Source organism: Sinocyclocheilus rhinocerous, unplaced genomic scaffold (assembly GCF_001515625.1).
Source record: "Sinocyclocheilus rhinocerous isolate Xijiao unplaced genomic scaffold, SAMN03320098_v1.1 scaffold289, whole genome shotgun sequence".
Taxonomy (NCBI): domain Eukaryota; kingdom Metazoa; phylum Chordata; class Actinopteri; order Cypriniformes; family Cyprinidae; genus Sinocyclocheilus; species Sinocyclocheilus rhinocerous.
Window position 1 is genome coordinate 665,361 of NW_015636845.1, and position 21,037 is coordinate 686,397.

Consider the following 21,037-nt stretch of genomic DNA (forward strand, 5'->3'; position numbering starts at 1 on the left):
ATTGCTGTTTTTCCTCTTTACATTGTCATCCTTTCTCTGTCTGTAAGTCTGATTGTAATTAGAACAGTCAAGCAATAAAAAATGTGATCTGATTACTTCAATGATCAGCTGATTAACTAATCAAGTTAATGACAGTTGATCGTATATATCAATATTTGCTGAGAAAAGCCCTTGCATGAAGACAGCTGAAGATCATAGGCTTATGTGATAATTGTTCCTCATGTTACCGCTGATTTTGCCAGGTGCCATCGGATGACTCCGTGGGCTTGTTGGCGGAGCCCCAGGTGGCCATGTTTTGTGGGAAACTCAACATGCATATCAACATCCAGAGTGGCAAGTGGGAGCTGGATCCAACTGGCACCAAGAGCTGCATCGGCACCAAAGAGGGCATCCTTCAGTACTGCCAAGAGGTAATGAGAGAAAAGAGAGAAATAAATTAGAATGAGTTCTGCTGCAGTGTCCGTGTTACTTGTCAGTAGTTACACAGATTGTAAAACATTATTGTATCGTGACTACTTTAGTATATACTTTATATAATGATGAGTCCCCAGATGAGTCCTCTGCACAATGTGACTTTACTGCAGCCTGGAGTTGAACTGCTGGTTTCGTCTGGCCAGAGGAGAACTGGCCCCCCGACTGAGCCTGGTTTCTCCCAAGGTTTTTTCTCCATTCTGTCACCGATGGAGTTTTGGTTCCTTGCTGCTGTCACCTCTGGCTTGCTTAGTTGGGGACACTTAATTTCCAGTGATATCGTCGACTTGATTGCACAGACCCTATTTAAACTGAACTGAGCTGGATGATGACATCACTGAATTCAATGATGAACTGCCTTTAACTGAAAATTGAGTGTTTACTATTGTCCTTTTGCATTATTGACACACTATTTTCCTATTTAATGCTGTAAAGTTGCTTTGACACAATCTGTATTGTTAAAAGCGCTATAAAAATAAAGGTGAATTGACTTGACTTAATGACAATCACAGTAATTAATAGCCAAGGGCCTGAGTATTACATAAGCATGTCAAATTCTATTAAGTGGTTGACTCGTATGAGTTTTTCAATGGCTGATGATGTTATTTAGATAGCAGTGTGGACTATAGCCAATACAATGCCAATATACTCTACCGTTCAGAGGTTTGGGGTCAGTAAGAATTTTTTCAAGAAATTAATACTTCTATTGAGCTATGGTATGATCAAAAGTGACAAAGACATTTTTTAATGTTGCAAAAGATTTTTATTTTAAATGAATGCTGTTTTTTAATAGAGCATCTTGAAAATTATTTTAACAGCTTTCATAAAAATATTAAGTAAGGAACAAAATTGTTTTCAACAATGATAATAATGAAGAAATATATATATATACAGTGGGTACGGAAAGTATTCAGACCCCCTTAAATTTTTCACTCTTTGTTATATTGCAGCCATTTGCTAAAATCATTTAAGTTAATTTTTTTTCCTCATTAACTTTAAAAGAAATGTGACCAAATGTATTAATGCTGACTGGTGATGGGGAAAAAAGTAATTTAAAAATTAGTTTTCAGCCACAAAATTTTCATTTCAGCACATCACTATTATTTATATTTTCCACATTCTGATATGTCTTCTGACTTCCCATTGAATAAAATCAAGGGATCTTTTTACTCATCGTATAACGCATAACCTGTGTTTTACTTGGAAATAGGTCAGATTATGAAAGTAAAATGGGTTGCCAATGGCTTTTCTGTTTTCTGTTCAACATCATCTGGTAATTGTACCCTGTCTTGACTCCCACAGGTTTACCCAAACCTCCAGATCACTAACGTAGTGGAGGCCAACCAGCCCGTCAGCATCCAGAACTGGTGCAAAATGGGTCGTCACCAGTGCCGCAGTCACACGCGCATTGTGGTCCCCTACCGCTGCCTGGGTGCGTATGTGTGTTTACATAAAGACTATCCTTCAACGTGACGCTTACATCAGAGTACTCCGCCACTCCTGGGGTATTAACCTGGATTTGTGAGACATTAAACTAATGCTTTTAACTTGGCTGTTGTGTGATTTCCTATCATCCTTCTGCATCAGATAAGATGAGATTCATGAAAATACAACCTTTGCTCAGGATATTTTACCCTCCAAGGTACATATCAGAAGAAATCTATCTGAGCACCTGGTGAGCAAATGTTTGCTTTTTTTTATTAGTTGGGGAGTTTGTCAGCGATGCCCTCCTCGTCCCAGATAAATGCAAGTTCCTGCACCAGGAGCGAATGGACATGTGCGAGAGTCACCTGCACTGGCACACAGTGGCCAAAGAGGTCAGAGGTCACACCACATGACATTTACATATTCACAAAGTTTTAGAGCCACATGCAGCTGTAATTTGTGCCAGAACAAGCCAAATCCGGCACCTATTTTAGTGGATACCCAACTTACATGCTTCTGAAAAGACATTTACTGTATGCTATGACTTGTATATGTGTTTAATATCAGATTTCTTCTGTTTTTGTTAACCAGAAACAACCAAATATATCAATCCTATTTGCATGGTGCTGACAGATTATGATTGAATAGGATGTATAATTAATCTCTAGCCACAAGAGCGTTCTACTTATAGCTGTATGATGACTCAGCACCTTATACCTCTCTCGCTTTCGTTCTCGCTCGCTCGTTCCCTGTGGCTGGTCCTCTGCAGAACTGTGGTGATCGTTCCATGAATCTCCATGACTACGGCATGCTGCTGCCATGCGGCATCGACCGTTTCCGTGGTGTAGAGTTTGTGTGCTGCCCTATGGAGGAGCAGAAGGAATTAGACAGCGAGGAGCAGGAGGAGGCCAACTCAGATGTGTGGTGGGGCGGCGCAGAGGCCGAGTATACTGACGGCAGGTACACAAACACAAGCAGTTCTTCAAAACTCTCTTACTGACACTGTCTTTTACTGACTTTTGTTACAAATTATATTATCAAGAGGTATACAAATTATATATTTTTTTAAAAATCTAATGGATAAATCATTTAAAGTAACAGATTTTTTACAATTTTCTATGTCCCCACCTTGAGCTGTGTGAACTCCACAAGTTTGTGTAAAATCTGATGATTATGTTCTCCAGCCTGATTTGGGAAAGATGACAGGCATCCTCTACATTTTGAGAGTCAGAATTTATGCTAAATATAGGTTGGAAACAGTGCTAGATATTTTCAAATTGAAAATATATTTAGTTTAAACTTTCAAACACCAAAATATTTTGCCAAATGTGCTTTTTATAAGAGGCAAGAAAATACATTTCTAACAATGGATTATGAGTGAATTTAGGGCAGTATATTGAAATTGAAAAAATATGAAAATGGCCAAAAATGTGTAAGGAAATACAAGTAACTTATTGTAAATATATTTTAAAATCTATATTAGCAATTTATATTTGGCTATTTATGTATAATATAATATAATACAAATATATCTAATGAAAAGAAATTGAAATAATATATCTAATTATTTTTGCTGTATGTGATATTTGTGCTTTAACTGAAGAACATTTAACCTGAACAGAGAAGTTCACATGATCAGTGTCACCAACTTGTTTGATTAGTGCCTAAGAAATAAATATTTTCTTAAATATTTCACGTTCATATTTAATTAATTTTTTCATGTTTAACATTTTTCACACTTCTATGAATCTATTAATTTTCTGGTTTAAATTCAATTTTGAATCCCATATCTTCAGTGTAGTCTTAGAAATGTATTTGTCATCATTTATGCATCACAGCATACTGAGAGAACAGGCCCCGACCAAACCTGAGCCTGCTGTGACAGAGGATGATGAGGATATCACCAATGAAGAAGAGGAAGTCTGGGATAACGATGAAGATGGTGACGGTGAAGATGATGACGATGAAGACACAACTGATGAACAAGACACCAGTGAGCAGACCTCCAACGTTGCCATGACAACCACCACCACTACCACAACAGAGTCTATAGAGGAGGTTGTGCGAGGTGAGATTTCTATATGCATATATGTCCATATGTTGACATTATACATTTCAGTGGTACATTTCCAAACATTAGAACTATGAATACTAATGAGCTCATGTGGCATTTCAGGACATGAAGTTTGAACCGTCATTGTGTAGTTCCTTAAATGGGCAAAACTTGAGCAAAACCTTACATATGAACACTTAAACAAATCCACTGAGTGTCTCTTCCCCGTCAGCGGTATGCTGGGCCCCTCCTCGGTCGGGGCCGTGCCATGCCAAGCTATCCCGCTGGTATTTTGTAGCACAGATGGGCCGGTGCGCCCCCTTCATGTTTGGGGGCTGCGGGGGTAACCGCAATAACTTTGAATCTGAGGAGTACTGCATGGCTGTCTGCAGCAGCAGCGTGTGTAAGTCCAGACGTCTCCTGAGAGGAAGTACATCTCTCCGCTAACCAGCACATCGTCTCTTTCTCACTTTCTTCACTTAATTCGTGCCAAACTCACAAGCTCAGCAGATGGCTGGATGCTTTAGCTCGCATGGATTACAGGTCTCTGTGAGGTGACTGTATAGGCAGAGCGTCTTGTTCTTTTAGTTTAACCTCCTGCTGTCTTTTCTGAGCACTCAAACTTTTCTTTAACTCTCCATCTGTGTCTCCTGAATCTACAGAACCATGGTAAAAGAAAAATAATATTGTTGTGATTAGGCCTGTCGCAATAATCAATATATCGACTTATCGCACAATATGTGTACATGACCTCAATAATTTTTGGTGATGCAATATATTGCTCATTATATTTACATTTATATTTATATTTATGAATGTCACCTTGTTTTTTGCATTCCATTTGCGCCTATGTCTTTTGCAGCTTCTCGTACATAACGTGGTGTAGTCTAGTTCAAATTTAAAAAATGCTTCTACAAAAAAAGTTTCATCTGCAGATATGGCCTTGTTTAGGGATGTGTGCCTTTGTGCATACGGCTATCTGACTGCTAAGTAGTGATTGTGTTTTTCAGCAATAGTGTGCACCCTTAATTTACAGAGAAAAGAAGGTATGGGGAAAATCTGTAGATGGAAAAATCTCCTTAGAAGTTCTTTGTGCATTTTTTCTTTTTTCTACTTGTTACTTTGCACTTTTTGTTAGAAAATGTTTTTGTTGTCATTTGAAAGTGTGTAGGCACATAAGTGTGTATGGTACATGCATAATACTGAATAATCAAGAATATTACAGAAACTTCTAGAATGTTCCCATCCTTGCAAAAGCAGAATATCTTGAAAAAATGAGATAGATAGATAGATATAGATAGATTTTTTATCTAAATGGAAATGCTCTCAATACTGTAGTTAGAGTGGTTTTTGAGTGTCAGCCTCTAGAGGTTTCGAGTAGATACTTACAAATTTGATAGTGTGAATGTTTGTTTGTACTTTTGTCTGTTTTGAGAACACCTGCATCTCAGTGAGTGTATTTCTTAACCTGCTGAACACTGCATTTCTCTACGTCCCTCCCCCATTCTCTCTCTCCGTTTGCGTTTATCTCTGTGTGTGGGCCAGTGATGGAGCTGTAGTCGGCCTCAGGTCAGACCGGTCTGTGGCAGCGGTTCAGTGGGCGGTTTCCGCTCGGTTAAGCACAATGCTGGACTCTGTGGGAAAGTGACAGCGGAGCAGCCCTCATCCTGACAGGGCATATTCCTCGCAGCCAGTTTGGCTGTTCCCGCATGCTCGCTGTCAGAAAGTGTCACAGCAGCTTCACAGGAGCTGCTGCAGAACACGCACATGAAATACAGCTCTCACACGCTCCACACACACATACAGCGGCACAAAAAAAGTATTTGGACACTTGTGCCACACTTAAAAATGTCACTGCATTATAAAATATCAAACCACCTTGCATTTATTTTTAAAAAAAGAAATTCACAGGCCTACTTTTCAAATAAAACAGTTTACAAAAAGACATCAGGTTTAAAAAAGTAAAACAGTAAATATACTGTTTAAAATTTTACTATAACATATCTGCATGTCTTTATAAAATTTAAGCTGAAAACTCCTTACTTTTAGAATACTTTTAAATTACTTTTAAATTATTGATGCACATTGTTATAAATTAGGTTCCGCATATTTATATATATGTTTCTCTATTAAATGCAGTCATATTCATATATTATTAAGTGTCTTAAGTGTCAAAACACTTTTTGGGGTCACTGTATGTACACAAATGTACCGTACTGGATGATTTTTCAGCATGAAAGCTCTTTTAACTCTCTGAGCGCACCTAAAATATGCAATATAGCAACCTTTGGCAAAAGCTATCTCACATAAATGTTTCTGTCTCTGCTAACCAATTTTAACCTGCACCTGAACTAGCTGTTCTTTCCCAGGAGTCTTTGCTGTCTTTGCCGTAAGGAAGATTCTCTGGCTCATATATATCTGGGGGTTTTTTTGGCTTTCACTGAACAAGACTTCTCACTTTCTCTAGTGCCGACCATGGCCCCGAGCCCTGCTGATGCTGTGGATCGTTACCTGGAAGCTCCAGGGGATACGAATGAGCACACCCGCTTCCAGAAGGCAAAGGAGAGCCTGGAGGCCAAACACAGAGAGAAAATGTCAGAGGTGGGAACCTGAGTAGAGTGATACATTTGCAGTGGGGCAAAGTTATTTTACAAAAACAGGCTGGTGGGGCAAAGTTATTTTACAAAAACAGGCTGGTGGTAGTAGGGCCGGACAATAGCACTAAAAACATTTGATAGGATTTCGAAATATATAGGATTCAACATATATGTTTATGTATATGAGTGTGTTTCAATGGTGATTTGTTTTAAATCATAGGAACTATAATTTCATCATTTCAAGTTGTAGATTTAAAAAGGTTATTGCAGAAAATAACACAGTTCAGTTAAAATAATCAATGCTAGTTTTCCACACCATTTTCCACTAAATTAACAAGAGAGCGGACTATATTTAATCATTTTCATTCATATACACAACAGTTTTTAGTAATAAATAGCTATCTTTACCTATATATGTATTTTAGTAAAATATTTAAAGCATAAAAATAAAACATGGATTCCCGTGAACAGTTTTAGTGATCAGAGTTTAAGTAGCAGTAGTAAATCTTTTGATATTTTAGAGAATTAGAATTTAATTTGAATATCTATTTATTAATCTGTCTATATTAAAACCTGCGTTTAACTATACTTCTGTCATGACAACTCTCTATGCATGTGGTCTTGGCAGAATAGATCTGCTACGCTACTGCGGCAGAGCAAGTACCAAGACTTGCTACTGCCAATACATCCACAACATGCTGCTGTGAGCATGTAAGAAATATTGCTGCTGCAAATATAGCATGCATGAAATAACCCCCATATAGCATACTTGAATCACCTGGTAGCAGATCTATACAGGTGGAGCTGGGGAAGGTGGAGGGTTTCTGAAGTAAGCTGCAACTGCTACAGCAAGCACTAATCATACATTTGAATGTTGAGCAATGTTGAGCTCATTGGCTACTGATACAGGAGAGAACCAAACAGCTGTGCCATGTGATAATGATGTCATTAGGTCAGATTGAGTTAGACCTATCGGACTGCGCCATCTAGAGTTTCATGCCAGAACTCTGTATTTTTTTAATAATACATTTTGTAATAAATAGCAATCTTTACCTACATATATGTTTTACTAAAACATTTAAAGCATAAAAATTAAACTTGGATTTCCATTAACAATTTGAGTGATGACAGAAATCGCTTACTCAGAGTTTTGAATCAGTTCAGTGAGAGTTTGAAGTGATTCATGAAACTGTATCAACTATTTAAATGTATAAACTTGACTGCATTTCCAAGAAGTTTGTTAAAGCCTTAAAGTATAATTATGGATGGTAATGTATAATTAAATATATACATTCAAAGCGGAATTTTTGTAATTTCATTGTTTGAAGAAAAAAAAAGTAAAATATTGTATTTTCAAAAAATGGTGTTAAAATAGTATTAATAGTAAATTAATATTTAGTTAGGAGCAATTATTTATTAATACATTATTTTTTTAATTATTTATTTACATTATTATATTCTTTTATTTTATATATGTATTACCATTGAACATGTCAAAAAACATGGTTTTTGTTAATAAGTGTTCAGAATTCATTTGATGACTCTGTCCTTTGTTTTCTCTTATCTCCGTTCAGGTGATGAGAGAATGGGAGGAGGCAGAGAGACAGGCGAAGAATCTTCCTCGTGCTGATAAGAAGACCATAATTCAGGTAGCCTCTCAGCTCATAATAATTGTGAATGGGATATGTTGGCTGATTATTCATAAGCAGTGAACAGTGGAGAGTAAACAACATGTATTGTTCATGTAATGTAGTGATATGTGAATCTGTTATATAAAGCACGTAGCGGGGTTGCAGTTCAAGTGCATTCAGATTTAGCAGTACAGCATACATTAAAGTGGAGAGTGGATTTTCAAGGGGATTGAAAGGCTTGCGGTTTTTTATACTTCAGGATTAAATGGCTGCTGGCTTTGTGTTCATTGGTATTTCTATAGCGCTTCCAGGAGAAGGTGGAGGCGTTGGAGAAGGAAGCGGCCGGGGAGAGACAGCAGCTGGTAGAAACCCACATGGCACGAGTGGAAGCTCTGCTGAACGACCGTCGCCGTCAGGCTCTGGAAAGCTACCTTAGCACCCTGCAGTCTGATCAGCCTCGGGTATTCACACATAACCATAGTCCTGAACTACAAACAAAATGGCATATGTTCCACAAATGTGTTAACAGTAGTAATTAGTTTCATTTGTTTGCCACAATGTCTCTCATCTGCTAATGTAATATCTGTGTTATGGATAAATGGCAACCGCTATCCAAGAAACACCTGTTTTGTCCTGTGTCCCATCTCGTACAGCCTCGACAGGTCCTCAATCTGTTGAAGAAGTACATACGAGCGGAGCAGAAGGACAGGCAGCACACTCTCAAACACTTTGAGCATGTGCGAGAGGTGGATCCCAAGAAGGCGTCTCAGATTCGGCCCTTTGTAAGATTGTCAAGCTGTTCTTTCCTACTTCAGACATAAAATGTGCAGACACTTCAGACTTCAGTTTGACTGCTTGTGCCCATAGGTGATGACCCATCTGCGTGTGATTGAAGAACGCATGAACCAATCCTTGGGGTACCTCTACAAGGTGCCACAAGTGGCTAATGAAATCCAGGACCAAGTGGGTAAGTGTGAGGCGGTTTATTTAGTGCTAAATTCACTTGCGTATCATTTGGGGAACTTGTTTTCAAACTGGGTTCTGCTGATTTAGGAGAATTTAAAAAATAATTTTAATAATGAGAAATAAAATACAAATATGCACATAATTAAAATAATAATAATCTAAGTTCATCTCTCTTACCAGCAATACATATCCACTACTATTCTGGGTTTGGAGTCAGTCAAATGTTTAATGTTTTTGAAAGAAGTCTCTTTATGCTCACCAAGGCTGAACTAAAATATTATTTCCAAAAAAAAAAAAAGAAAGAAAAGAAAAACTTACAGACCCTTAATTTTTGAATGGTAGTGAATACTTCAAAAATTACATTCATTATGAAACATACTATATTTAATCTTGTATTCTAATCTGCCATTAAAAAAGCCTCTCATTCTTTCTTTCTCCAGCTTTGCTGATTCAGCGTGACCAGGCTGAAGTCACCCAACAGTTGTCGTCTCTCCAGAGTAAGATGAGGGTGAGCTATGGGAACGACGCCCTGATGCCCGACCTGCCTGACAGCACCACCCCCCTGGACACCCTGCCACCGGAGCAGGACGGCCTGGGCTTCATCCATCCCGAAAGCTTCAACCAGGCCAACACTGACAACCATGGTAAACATTTGCAAACTGAATGCTGTAACTGAACTGCCAACTTTTTAAAGGCCCATTTTCATGATCACCATAAACAGATATAGAGCAACCAGTAATATACAACTATACACTGCTGAGTTAGATTTTTCTTTTATTAAATAAGCATCAAAAGTGACTTTTATATTGTTTCAAAAGATTTCTATTTCAAATAAATGCTGTTCTTTCGGACTTTCTAGTCGTCAAAAGAATTATGGAAAAATTATTTCCACAAAAATATTAAGCAGCACAAAGATTTCCAACACTGATGATTATTAGAAATGTTTCTTGAGCACCAAATCAGCATATCATGTGTATCATGTGACACTGAAGACTAGAGTAACGGCTGCTGGAAATTCAGCTTTGCCTTCACAGGAATAAATTACATTGTAAAATATATAAAAATTAGTGCTGTCAAGCAATTAATCGCATCCAAAATAAACGTTTTTGTTTACATAATATATGTCTGTATACTGTGTATATTTATTATATATATATATATAAATACAAACACATGCATGTATATATTTAAGAAAAATATGTTATGTTTATATATTAAATATGTTTATATATAATATAACAATATAAATGTATATACATGTATATTTTCAATATATATATACTGTATGTGTGTGTATTTATATATACATAATAAATATACACAGTACACACACATATATTATGTAAACAAAAACTTATTTTGGATGCGATTAATTGCGATTCATCATTTGACAGCACTAATTAAAATAGTAAACAGGTTTTTTTTTTTTATTGTAATATTTCACTTTACAGTTTTTACTGTATTTCTGATCAAATAAATGCAGCCTTGCTGAGCATAAGAAACTCTTTTAAGAATCTTACCAACCCCACATTTTTGAACAGTAGTGGAAATAATACAGAAACATTACATTTAGAAGAGACTGAACAGCTTTTTTTTTTTTGTCTTGTTCAGTTGAACCCGTAGATGCCCGTCCAATTCCAGATAGGGGTCTGCCTACGAGACCCGGTAAGTGTATACATGTTATTTTCACCCATTGCTTTGTTTAATATCATATATCTAATGATTATGTTTATATGTGTGGTTGTTTTTAGAGATTCCAAAGGTTCGACTGGACATTGAGGAAAGGCACAACGCTGGTTATGATGTTCGTGACAAGAGACTGGTACAATAGTTTATGCAAATATTTTGCTAAACGTATATATAGAAATAAAATATATGTATCTAATATTTCACATTGTAAGAAGTAATTGATGTGTTTGTGTTGAATCAGATGTTCCTTGCAGAAGACATGGGCTCTAATAAGGGGGCAATCATTGGGCTGATGGTGGGTGGAGTTGTCATCGCTACTGTGATCGTAATCACTCTTGTTATGCTAAGGAAGAAGCAGTACACTTCCATTCACCATGGAGTTATTGAGGTGAGACACAACATATTATAAATATATGAAGACTTCAAATGTAAAAACCGTCAGACGTTTTTGAAAATAAAGCACTCAATAACTGACTAATAACTTTTTCTTTGCCATTAAAGTGAAATTACTTAATCAAAACATAGGTGCCTGATAAAAATTTTCTTTTAAAAGAAAAGGTCTCAGACAGATTTTTTTAGCATATGAAGTCTTCATATCTTTCCATAGCCGTGGGAGTAATATAAAATATTACCAGTATATTATATTAAAACTATTAAAAGAAATATCTGCTGCCAGCTCTAAAATATTTCATCAGCTAGAATTTGCTCTTTCTGAGTGCAACGTTTTTAAAATAATTAAAAAATCATTACCCATATGGAAAAAATCTACATTTTTCAAATATATTTTTTAAATGTATTTCAAAATATATATTAATGTAAATATATTCTCTACCAATGTATTTTTGTCCATTTTAAATATAAAAATATATTTTTTAAAGTATAGTAGGTTATTCCATCCATATTTGTATTTAGCTTAAATGTAGGCTAATCTAAGATTTAATTGAGCTTCAAATTACAACATATATAGAGCATATATTTAAAATAGATTTTGGCCAAAAAATATATTTATTTATTTGCCATACGTGTATCCACTAATCATGACGGTCTGGAAAAAGGTAATGGAAGTTCATCGATCTAAAGGCATAAAACTATTAAAAATCATTTTCACTTATTGAAATAAAGCTGAAATAAAATATTATATATAATTTTTAATTTCAGTTAGTTAGGCAACATTTCTAGTTTTCATTTAAGTTGAAATACTAAAATGACTAAATCTAAACCTGAAATTAAAACAAAGCTAAAATTTTAAATGAAAATGTAAAATAATAATAACAATAAAAAGCACATCAAATTACTGAAACGTTAACTATATAAATAAAGTCTGCTGGGAATCTTAGTCTAGGTCTGAGCAAACACTTTTAATGACAACCTATTTTTTTCTGTCTCAGGTGGATGCAGCGGTGACCCCTGAGGAACGTCATCTCACTAAGATGCAGCAGAACGGCTATGAGAACCCCACCTACAAGTTCTTCGAGCAGATGCAGAACTAAAGAAGCACTTCAGATCCCCACACTCCCCCTCACCACCATCACCCACTGCATCAGGACAGAGAATGCAGACTGATCCCTCATACACACTATCGCTCAGCTCTGTCACCTTGGAGATGAGAGTGGCTTCCATCACCTGACCATTTCATCCAATCGAACGAGCTCTCACTCAGTTTGCACAGAAGAGTGATGTGTCATTGCCGCCCATCCAGCCATCTATCAGTACGATGGTCCATCTGTGTGCTCCCATGCCTGTCCATCACAGCACTGTGCGGTGAATGAGCCGTTCTCTTTGCCCGTGCTTTCTTTACCCATGATCCTCTAAACCAGTGTTTCTCAACCCTGGTCCTGGGCGCAACCCAACACTGCACATTTTGTATGTCTCCCTTATCTGACACACCCATTTCAGGTCCTGGAGCAGGGGTGCCCAAACTCAGTCCTGTAGGGCCGGTGTCCTGCAGAGTTTAGCTACAACCCCAATTAGACACACCTAAAAAAAAAATGTAAAAACCACCACCAAAAAAAAATTACATTTACAGAGATAAGAAATGAATGTTTTTATTTTGTGTGTAATATGTATTGAATTAAGGCAGAAATTAGCTGTATCTATATAGTGCATGGCAATTTTAACAGAGAGACTGTTTCTGGAGCCAGGCGCAGACTTTGACCTCTCTTTCATGTAGAGATTTTAGCTGGATTGTACATTTTATTGTCTTCTTGTGGTCACATTTTAAATAAGTGAAAAAAATCTGCTTGGCTACATCATCACAGGGACATGCTTTAATCGAAGTGTGCTTTTTTTTTCTTTTGGACCATGCCACGCACACTTAAATGGTTGCATGGGGCTGGAAAAAGATATATGTATTGTATTATGAAGTGTAAAATTAGCCCACGTTTTGGTTCGTTAACGTTCTACGCACTCTGCATTTTTTTTTTTTTTTTTTTTTTGGTAGGGTCTAGGCCCTTTTGCCTCATGAAGTTTTATTCCATGTCGGGATTTGGTATGGGGCCGGGATTAGGGAAGGGAGGTATGGAGTGGTGGTGGGATTTTGCTTCAGAAATAGCCACCATTTTTGGATTGTGTGATTTTTGTTCCATTTTCCCATCTTTGTATTCCCCCAGTGTCTGTGATATTCACGAACACATTTTGGGACAGAAACACCTCACCTTCTCCCCCTCTTTTATTGTTTCACTGAAGTATCTCATAGCACCTTACAGGCCAGAGCAGGTAGGAAGGAACGGGTAGATATGAAATATTAATGTAGCGCGGCCTTTTGAAATGACCTCTCAAGAGTTATTTTAAAAGTGCCACGACGTTGAAGGAAATTGTGAATTGTTGTAAAATACATTGTATGAGACACAGCCATTAAACGAGTCAAACATTGTGCAGTTATGTCACAGTGCACACTGCTCATTACGTTCCTGTATAGAATTACCTTAGCTCTAAAATCTGGTGTTGTGCTGATTAGTGGATACTCTGAGGCGAGTGTCTGTGGTCAGTAGGGAACAAAGAAAGCTCTTTCTGTGACTTTTTCCTTCAGTATCTATTCAAACCATTGGCTTAGAAGGGGAAAAGCTTTCTACAACACTGTAACCCATGAATAAAGTTTTGAATGTACATATAAACTCCTTGTGATGTGTTGCTTGCTGCACAAAACAAGATAGAAACAAAGGGTGTGTTTGATTGCTACTGCATTATGCAAGATTTGGGCAATTCAAAAACCAACTGTCTCTTTATTGCCCTCTGGTGGACAGTAAAAAGTACCTCACCTTGAGGGAATTGGACACTCAAAAATAAAAAAGAAAAGATCCTTTACAAATGGAAAATATCAAAATACACTGCCCACGTGGCTATCAAAAACATAGAGTATATACAATGGAAATATAGCCGATGCTACCCTGCAGTCAGAGAACAAGCGTACAAAAACTGAAAGCTCATACATGATCTTTATCTCACATCCACACATACACTCGCTCTCTAAGCATTCTAGGGACACGCAGACATACATACACACTCGTAACAAAAGCGCACATCTGCTTACAAACCCGCTGTTTCCCACCCTGCCCAAAGTCAAATGTTTAACCCGGATTCCTCCCATCTTAAACTTGTCTCCTGATTGGCTGGGAGTAGCAAGCCACTCCCTCCTCAACTATCTTTCTCTAAAGCTGCTGCAGCCAGAGTGACTGTGGTGACGGGCTGGCCGAGGCCATGCAGCTGCACCCGGGCGAGTTTCTTCTGTTCGCACTCCGTCACCAGGCTGTTGAGCTCTGCGGCGCTGTATCCGATCAGAGTCCTCAGGTCACACACAAACTTGTAGACAAAGCGCTTGCCCTGCACTTTGCTGATCATGTCTCCGTCATAGTAGTACCTGTTTAGATGAGACAAGATTGATGGATAGAGTTAGTTTTCTTGTTGAAGTTTTAAGCAAACATCAAATAATTCCAGATTACTAGCTACTTCCCTCCAAAAGCACCTAAACTAGAGAGGGGAAATGATGCACTCGCACCTGAGAGCTCTGCTCAGCTTCTCGTAGTTCATGGTGGGCTTGTTCTTGCGCTGGCCCCATTTCTGAGCTACCAGCTCAGGCTGATTGAGTTTGAACTCGCCCTCCTCTCCCACCCAGGAAATGCAGTCCCGAGAGTCCTTATCCGTCAGCAGCTCCAGGAGAAACTGCCACAGCTGAATCTGACCGTTATTACCTGAGAGGACATACAGCACAATCATAAACAATTCTACAATCATTTATTAGCGTTTTACATATGAGATGATCATTCTTGTTTTTCTTAGTTATGGGGTTTTGGCAAAATTCAGAATTGAAGGTATGACTCCCATTTAATTCATGAGATACGATTTGAATTGAACACACACAATAGTATGTTCAATTTGAAAGACAAGAAGAGGAAAATACTGTTCCACCTCCATATAGACCATATAATGAAAGACAACATTAGATTATATTAGCATCCAACATTTCACCAATATTACTGTACACTGACATTAAAATGTTGGAGGGTTAGTAAGATTTTTTTTTCTTTTTTTTAATGTATGCTCAACAAGGCTGCATTCATTTGATCAAAAATAAAAGTATTGTGAAATATTACAATTTAAAATTAATGTTTTCTATTTTAATATATTTAAAAATGTATTTTTCTGTCATAGCAAAGCTGAATTTTCAGCAGGCATTAGTCTTCAGTTTCATATGATCTTTCAGAAATCATTCTAATGTGCTAATTTTGTGCTCAAAAACTTTTTTTTATTTTTTATTAATGATGAAAACAGCTATGCTACTCATTCTGTGATACATTTCTTGATTCTTTTAGGAAAAGAATGTTTAATATTTGAATTAAACTCTTGAATTTGAAATTCAATTTTGTTTTATATATATATATATATGATGTAAAAGTCTTTACTGTCACTTTTGGTCGTTTTAAAGTGCCCTTCCTGAATGAAAGTATTCACTTCCCATTATACTGGCCCCATACTTTAGAACAGTAATTTAAAAATTTAAAAAATGAATTATTGATATCCTCATCAATATTACATGATATAATCTAATATATTGCAAATAACTAAATGGAATTCATACTGATTATTAAAAACTACATTTACACCACTTACATGCATTTATTTCGAACAAACATGATACTATTGATAAACCAGAGTTTTTACACATGCAGATTTGCTGTATTTGTTTGTATGCACCTGTGCGGTTGCCAGGGGAGCTGCGCTCCTCTCCTGAGATACGGGGGGCTCGGGGTGTTTTGTTGTGCTTCATCACCTTAATGGCTGTGGATGTGGCCTGCTGCACAGGGGCAGGAATGATCTGCACAGCTGGAGAATATCAAGAAACTGTGTTACCCAGAAGACCAACACATGCTCCTTTCATCGAAAAGCTTAAGTGTTGCCTAGAGACACAAACTGCCCTTTAAGAAAGTCATGTGCAGGTTATACAAAAAGTGTTATTCAAGAAGGTACTCAAAAGGTGATTTTGTTGATAAAATGGAGCAGAAGCAACTGCAAAAACAGACAAGCTTCAGGATCTACTGATACTCACGTTGATCAATGGTGACTGTTGCTTCCTGACCCTGATCCTGACTCGCAAGTACATCTGCACAGAGCATTAAAGAGATTGAAAACAAGCTAAAGATATTGTGACAGAGAAGGTTCTGTGGGAGAACACACACCACATGCACTTTCTTTCCTTTGCAAAACTTACACTTGCGTAGAAGCTCCAGGTGGCTCCACAGGATCTCTCCGCTGGGCACTCTCTGGAGGAACTCCTCCTGGCTGAAACCACAGAGCTGGCGGCCGGGAATGTGAATGCCACCCACCTCCATTTCCTCAATGCCGAACTCTTTCATAACCCAAACTGCCCAGTGGATCACCTGATCTGCTGTCCACTGCACCGGGTCTGACAAACAGACACACATTGCTCATTAAATGATACTGCTACTGACAAGGGAAGTAAAAATGCACAGATCTGACAATGAAAATCTATTGCAGCATTTACTGAATTTAATATTTTAAATACAATAATACAAAGTGTATTACATGTTCATTTCTTTACCAAACTATTCCTGACTTCTTGCAGAACTTGATATGAGTTGTAACAAAATAATTAAATTGTGATTTCTTTTACAATTCATTGTCATTTCAGGTTTCATGATGCATGAAATTATGTAGTAGAAATGCATACAATACTGTGCAAAAGTTTGGAGTCAGCAAGATTTTTTTAAAAGAAATTCAGCAATCCAGACATTAAATTGATTAAGGTGACAGTAAAGACACTCACAATGTAACAAAAGATTTATATTCCATATAAATGCTGTTCTTTTGAACCTTCTATTCATAACAACAAAAAAAAAGAATTTTATCATGGTTTCCACAAAAATATTTCAACACTGATAATAATAATAAGAAATGTTTCTTGAACACCAAATTAGCATATTAGAATGATTTATGACACTGAAGACTGGAGTAATGATACTGAAAATTCAGCTTTGCCATCACAGGAATAAATTACATTTTCAAATATAATGACACAGAAAACAAATTTTGAATAATATTTCACAGTACTGTTTTTACTGTGTTTTGTTTAAATAATGCAGCCTTGGTGAGCATAAGATACTTCTTTCAAAAACTTTTAAAAATCTTACCGACTCCAAACTTCTGAACAGTATTTGTGATAATATAGTACTCATCATATGTGCCTACACTCTTCCACAAAATCCATTAAATATTTAGATTTAACGCTGAAACATGTTAATATCAATGGAATACTCACCATAGGGAATGTTCAGTCGAACCTGCTCCTTGCGGTATCCTTCCAATGCTGCCGCCCAGCGGGTCACCTGCTCTGAAGTGTCATCAGGAATGGCGGCTCGCTCCACCGCAATCACTTGTCCATCCTCCACCAGATGGGCTTCCTCGCCAGCAGCCGCGTCTGGATCAATCACCACCTCCACAGTCTCCACTGGCTTCACAATCTCCAGAATATTCAATTTCTCTTCACCTAAAACAGACCACAAATGCACAAGCAAGTCAAGTTTAGGTTTTATTATTGCTGTAAATTGGTAGTTGTGGCATAACTTTTTAACGAGGATCTTATGTACATCTCTTATGTAGCTGCTAATTTCATTTCAAGTTTTTCCACTATTTTTAATCTTGTTTTTGCCATCCCTAATTAATTTTAAATGGTCCTTTCTTGTTGTGATTATTTTTTAAAAGAGCAAATACTCATGTAGTCTCTCAATTACTATGAGCTCGTAAAAGCTGCATGCATAATTACAAAAGAATTAGCAAAGTGCTGTTTAAAACAGCACTACACCCCGCAGGACACGTCAACTACCCAAATATTTTCATTTATCTGAAGGGCATGTTGACAAGTTGCGATTTGTCCAACAGCAATATGAGATCATTGTAAACTGTTACCCTGTTTTGAGACAATCTGCACGCTGAGCTGTACTGTGCCATCGGTCTTCACTCCTTGATCGAACAGGCTGTGATCAGGATGCAACTACATGAGGAAAGGAGCAGAGACAGGGAGTGAAGAGCTTAGCCCATGAATACGATGAGTGCACTCAAATAAGATTACATTAATATAGAAGCACATACTAGGATGTCCTGCAGACAAATGTCATATCCATCCAGTGGGACCTGAAGACGAGGTTCCAGTAACTTCTTCAGGTTACCGATCGGCTCATTGATGTCAATGTCTTGAGTAATCAGTTCAGCTGCTGTGATGGTTTGCTCCTCAATCCTGACATTTGGTCACATGAAACAGATCATTTCATAAACACAAGATACATGTTGCACAATGAGATGATTCCTCTAAACACATCAAACAGAGAAGGAAAAAAAGGAAGAGAAAGTCAGAAAAAGCGCTTACCCTTCCTCTAGACACTCCTGTTTCTCCCTACCATCAATCTCAATTTCAATCATCTCCTCTGTCTCACTTTTTGACATCCCTTCTACTCCTTGACCAACTATAAGGCGAATACATAAAAAAATATATAAGAATTAAAAGATTTTTGCAATTTCTCACAAGAAAGTGTACAACAATTATCAGTAACACTTTAAGGTCTCATTTGTTAATACAACTGTTTGTGAATTTAGCTGTTCGTTGTACATGTTAGTTCACAGTGCATTAACAGATTAGATTTTTTTTAAATGCATTAGTAAATGTTGAACAGTAACTATGATTAATAAATTCTGCAGTAGTATTGTTCATTGTTAGTTCATAGTAACAAATAATACCTTATTGCAAAGTGTTACCTAATTATATACTTCAAAATAAAAAAATAGAATATTTAGTTTTACATTATTAAAAGTTATTAAAGTTATACAAAACATATAAATGTGCTTCAAAGTCACTAAACGTTCAGATTAACGCACTCTTGCGGTCTAACAATTCTCTTAAGTCCAATAAACTCTCACGCAACACCGAGGCTTTGCTTAAATACAGGCCCGCCACGGCATTTTCCCCACATTAGCACCATTATTAAACACAGGAGACGTATTATTCAATAAACATGCCATCCATTTGGTCAATCCATTTATTATTTTCGTGTGTGGGTTTGAACGCAATATTTTATTAATATAATTTCCACCGGCGACTGGGTGGGAAGACGACGCGCGAATCGATACAAACGCAGTTGCCATGTTGGAGTGCTTTTGGGTTTCGTAATATAAGCGCAAATTTGGGCGTAAAAGACGACTTTTTAACACTTCTGAAACTTTCAGGGGTAGCTACACATCAAGACTTTTGATTCTGGAAAGTTAAAACGGAAATGGAAGAAACGGAAACAAAACAAGAGAAGGGCAGATGTAAAAGCAGCCGGAAATCCTGGCCGAAGTCACGGCGGCTGACAGACTTCCGAAAACAGCCGTGCGCCTAAAGAAACGGACGGAAACATCACGGTGTTTAATTATGCGCTTCGTGCGGAATATAATGTCTGCGACAGGTACAATCACGGATGGAATATGTATGTATACCTGGCCTCTTTGTTAGCTGCTTAGCTTATGCTGACGAAAGACACGCCTGGTTGAACTGAATATCTGCTCGCGCTGACAGCTTGCGCTAACGTTTACGAAAAGTCGCGCTTTGTTTTTCACGACGGAGTTATAAGCGTCGACAATATTATATTTCGATGGAAAAAGATATATTTTAAATTATCCAGAATAAAGTTTACCTACTGCTTGTCGGACGTGAGAGGGCTGGCTTACAGTCAGTTCTGTTAGCACCCCAGCTAGCTCAGTTTCCCCTTAGGATGCTAACAGTTAGCTGGCGCAGAAAGCGGGAAAACTGACTCGCTTATAACCTCACACATATGTAACATACTCCTTTTTGTCCTCGTTTATCTCAGATGAATTAGTGTTGCGGCCAAACGTACCTCTTTATCCCGTTCAGTAAGTGCTGTGTTGGAGTTTTTGCGCACTAAAGCTGGGTGTCTGAGGCTATAGTTTAGTGTGTGTGCTAATAAGTTGAGTGAATGTTCATGCTGGTTTTTGGTCAACATTGCATTGGGGGCGGGGATGAGCAGGAGGCCTCGCTGCCCACTGACAGCAACATACTCCCCACTGTGCATTTTTCAACTATATATCATAATGTATAAAGGTATTTATTTGGTTATTTGTGCCAAATAATAGCAGATAACGGAAGGTGTTGTCTTTAACACTGTTGTAAGTGTGAAAATCGACGCATTATTGGATACTTAAGTAAACACATTTATTTATATATCTTCCATTACGTGGTTTTTTATTTGTATTGTTATGTTTATTATCTTGTGTTATATGTTTGTACCTCTGAGCTCATGGAAGCAACAAATTTATGTGTTTGTTGTGCAAACTTAATAAAGAACATTTTATTCTTCAGTGATTTTTTCCTGCTGATGGACATTACAGTGTTGTGACTTTTCAAGTAATTTTATGTTTAAAGAAATATCTCACTGTTTTTGGATGTGACCATTAACTGTCTTGAAGCCAATTAATAAATAAACTTGGAAAATCAAACTGATTTGTGCATTATTTAACATTGAAAGTATATGCTACAGTCGCTTAATCTCTGTAAAAAGAGGAATCAGTCTTGCAGTGGAGTGTGGATTTTGCATTTACTTTATTTTACATATCAGTTAATGTAACAAAAGACCAAAGCATTTGTTCTTTTAGACACTGCTGGTTGATTTGAGCCACATATGAACCAAACCAAACAGTTAAAT

General features: G+C 37.3%; 2 protein-coding genes across 7 annotated transcripts in view; one reads left to right on the plus strand and one right to left on the minus strand.

Moving 5' to 3' along the window:
• Positions 1-12,700, plus strand: part of LOC107748127 (amyloid beta A4 protein-like) — an 18,287-nt gene extending 5,587 nt beyond the window's left edge. The window contains exons 2-17 of one of the 3 annotated variants that reach the window (XM_016562787.1): positions 243-410; positions 1,774-1,903; positions 2,176-2,288; positions 2,666-2,856; positions 3,735-3,964; positions 4,182-4,352; positions 6,417-6,550; positions 8,121-8,195; positions 8,480-8,638; positions 8,831-8,959; positions 9,045-9,144; positions 9,584-9,787; positions 10,755-10,808; positions 10,895-10,965; positions 11,074-11,220; positions 12,221-12,700. In XM_016562787.1, coding sequence (XP_016418273.1) covers positions 243-410; positions 1,774-1,903; positions 2,176-2,288; positions 2,666-2,856; positions 3,735-3,964; positions 4,182-4,352; positions 6,417-6,550; positions 8,121-8,195; positions 8,480-8,638; positions 8,831-8,959; positions 9,045-9,144; positions 9,584-9,787; positions 10,755-10,808; positions 10,895-10,965; positions 11,074-11,220; positions 12,221-12,322 — 2,178 coding nt within the window. In that variant the 3' untranslated portion in view covers positions 12,323-12,700. The remainder of the gene's footprint in view (positions 1-242; positions 411-1,773; positions 1,904-2,175; positions 2,289-2,665; positions 2,857-3,734; positions 3,965-4,181; positions 4,353-6,416; positions 6,551-8,120; positions 8,196-8,479; positions 8,639-8,830; positions 8,960-9,044; positions 9,145-9,583; positions 9,788-10,754; positions 10,809-10,894; positions 10,966-11,073; positions 11,221-12,220) is intronic. The other 2 variants (XM_016562788.1, XM_016562789.1) reach the window with 2 other exon arrangements.
• A 567-nt stretch (positions 12,701-13,267) lies between these two features.
• LOC107748128 (GA-binding protein alpha chain-like) lies at positions 13,268-20,468 on the minus strand. 4 transcript variants are annotated; one of them, XM_016562791.1, is made up of 10 exons: positions 20,213-20,468; positions 18,709-18,805; positions 18,435-18,579; positions 18,252-18,336; positions 17,605-17,832; positions 16,537-16,731; positions 16,375-16,428; positions 16,023-16,151; positions 14,827-15,019; positions 13,268-14,688 (listed from the first exon to the last, which is right to left on the minus strand). In XM_016562791.1, exons 2-10 carry the CDS (start codon positions 18,783-18,785, stop codon positions 14,466-14,468), a joined length of 1,329 nt encoding a protein of 442 aa, XP_016418277.1. In that variant the 5' UTR covers positions 18,786-18,805; positions 20,213-20,468; the 3' UTR covers positions 13,268-14,465. The 4 variants fall into 4 exon arrangements, with proteins under 4 accessions (XP_016418277.1, XP_016418279.1, XP_016418278.1 ...); XM_016562793.1 differs by lacking the exon at positions 20,213-20,468 and adding an exon at positions 20,016-20,203; XM_016562792.1 differs by lacking the exon at positions 20,213-20,468 and adding an exon at positions 20,012-20,203.
• Positions 20,469-21,037: the final 569 nt, after the last annotated feature.

What these genes read in the sequence shown, in the direction of transcription:
- LOC107748128 (XM_016562791.1), bottom strand. Translation starts at nt 18,785, where the DNA reads ATGTCAAAAAGTGAGACAGAGGAGATGATTGAAATTGAGATTGATGGT. An exon ending in AACAGTCACCATTGATCAAC is followed by an intron (nt 16,152 to 16,374) that starts GTGAGTATCAGT and finishes GATATTCTCCAG; the next exon opens with CTGTGCAGATCATTCCTGCC. An exon ending in AAGCTGAGCAGAGCTCTCAG is followed by an intron (nt 14,689 to 14,826) that starts GTGCGAGTGCAT and finishes TCATCTAAACAG; the next exon opens with GTACTACTATGACGGAGACA.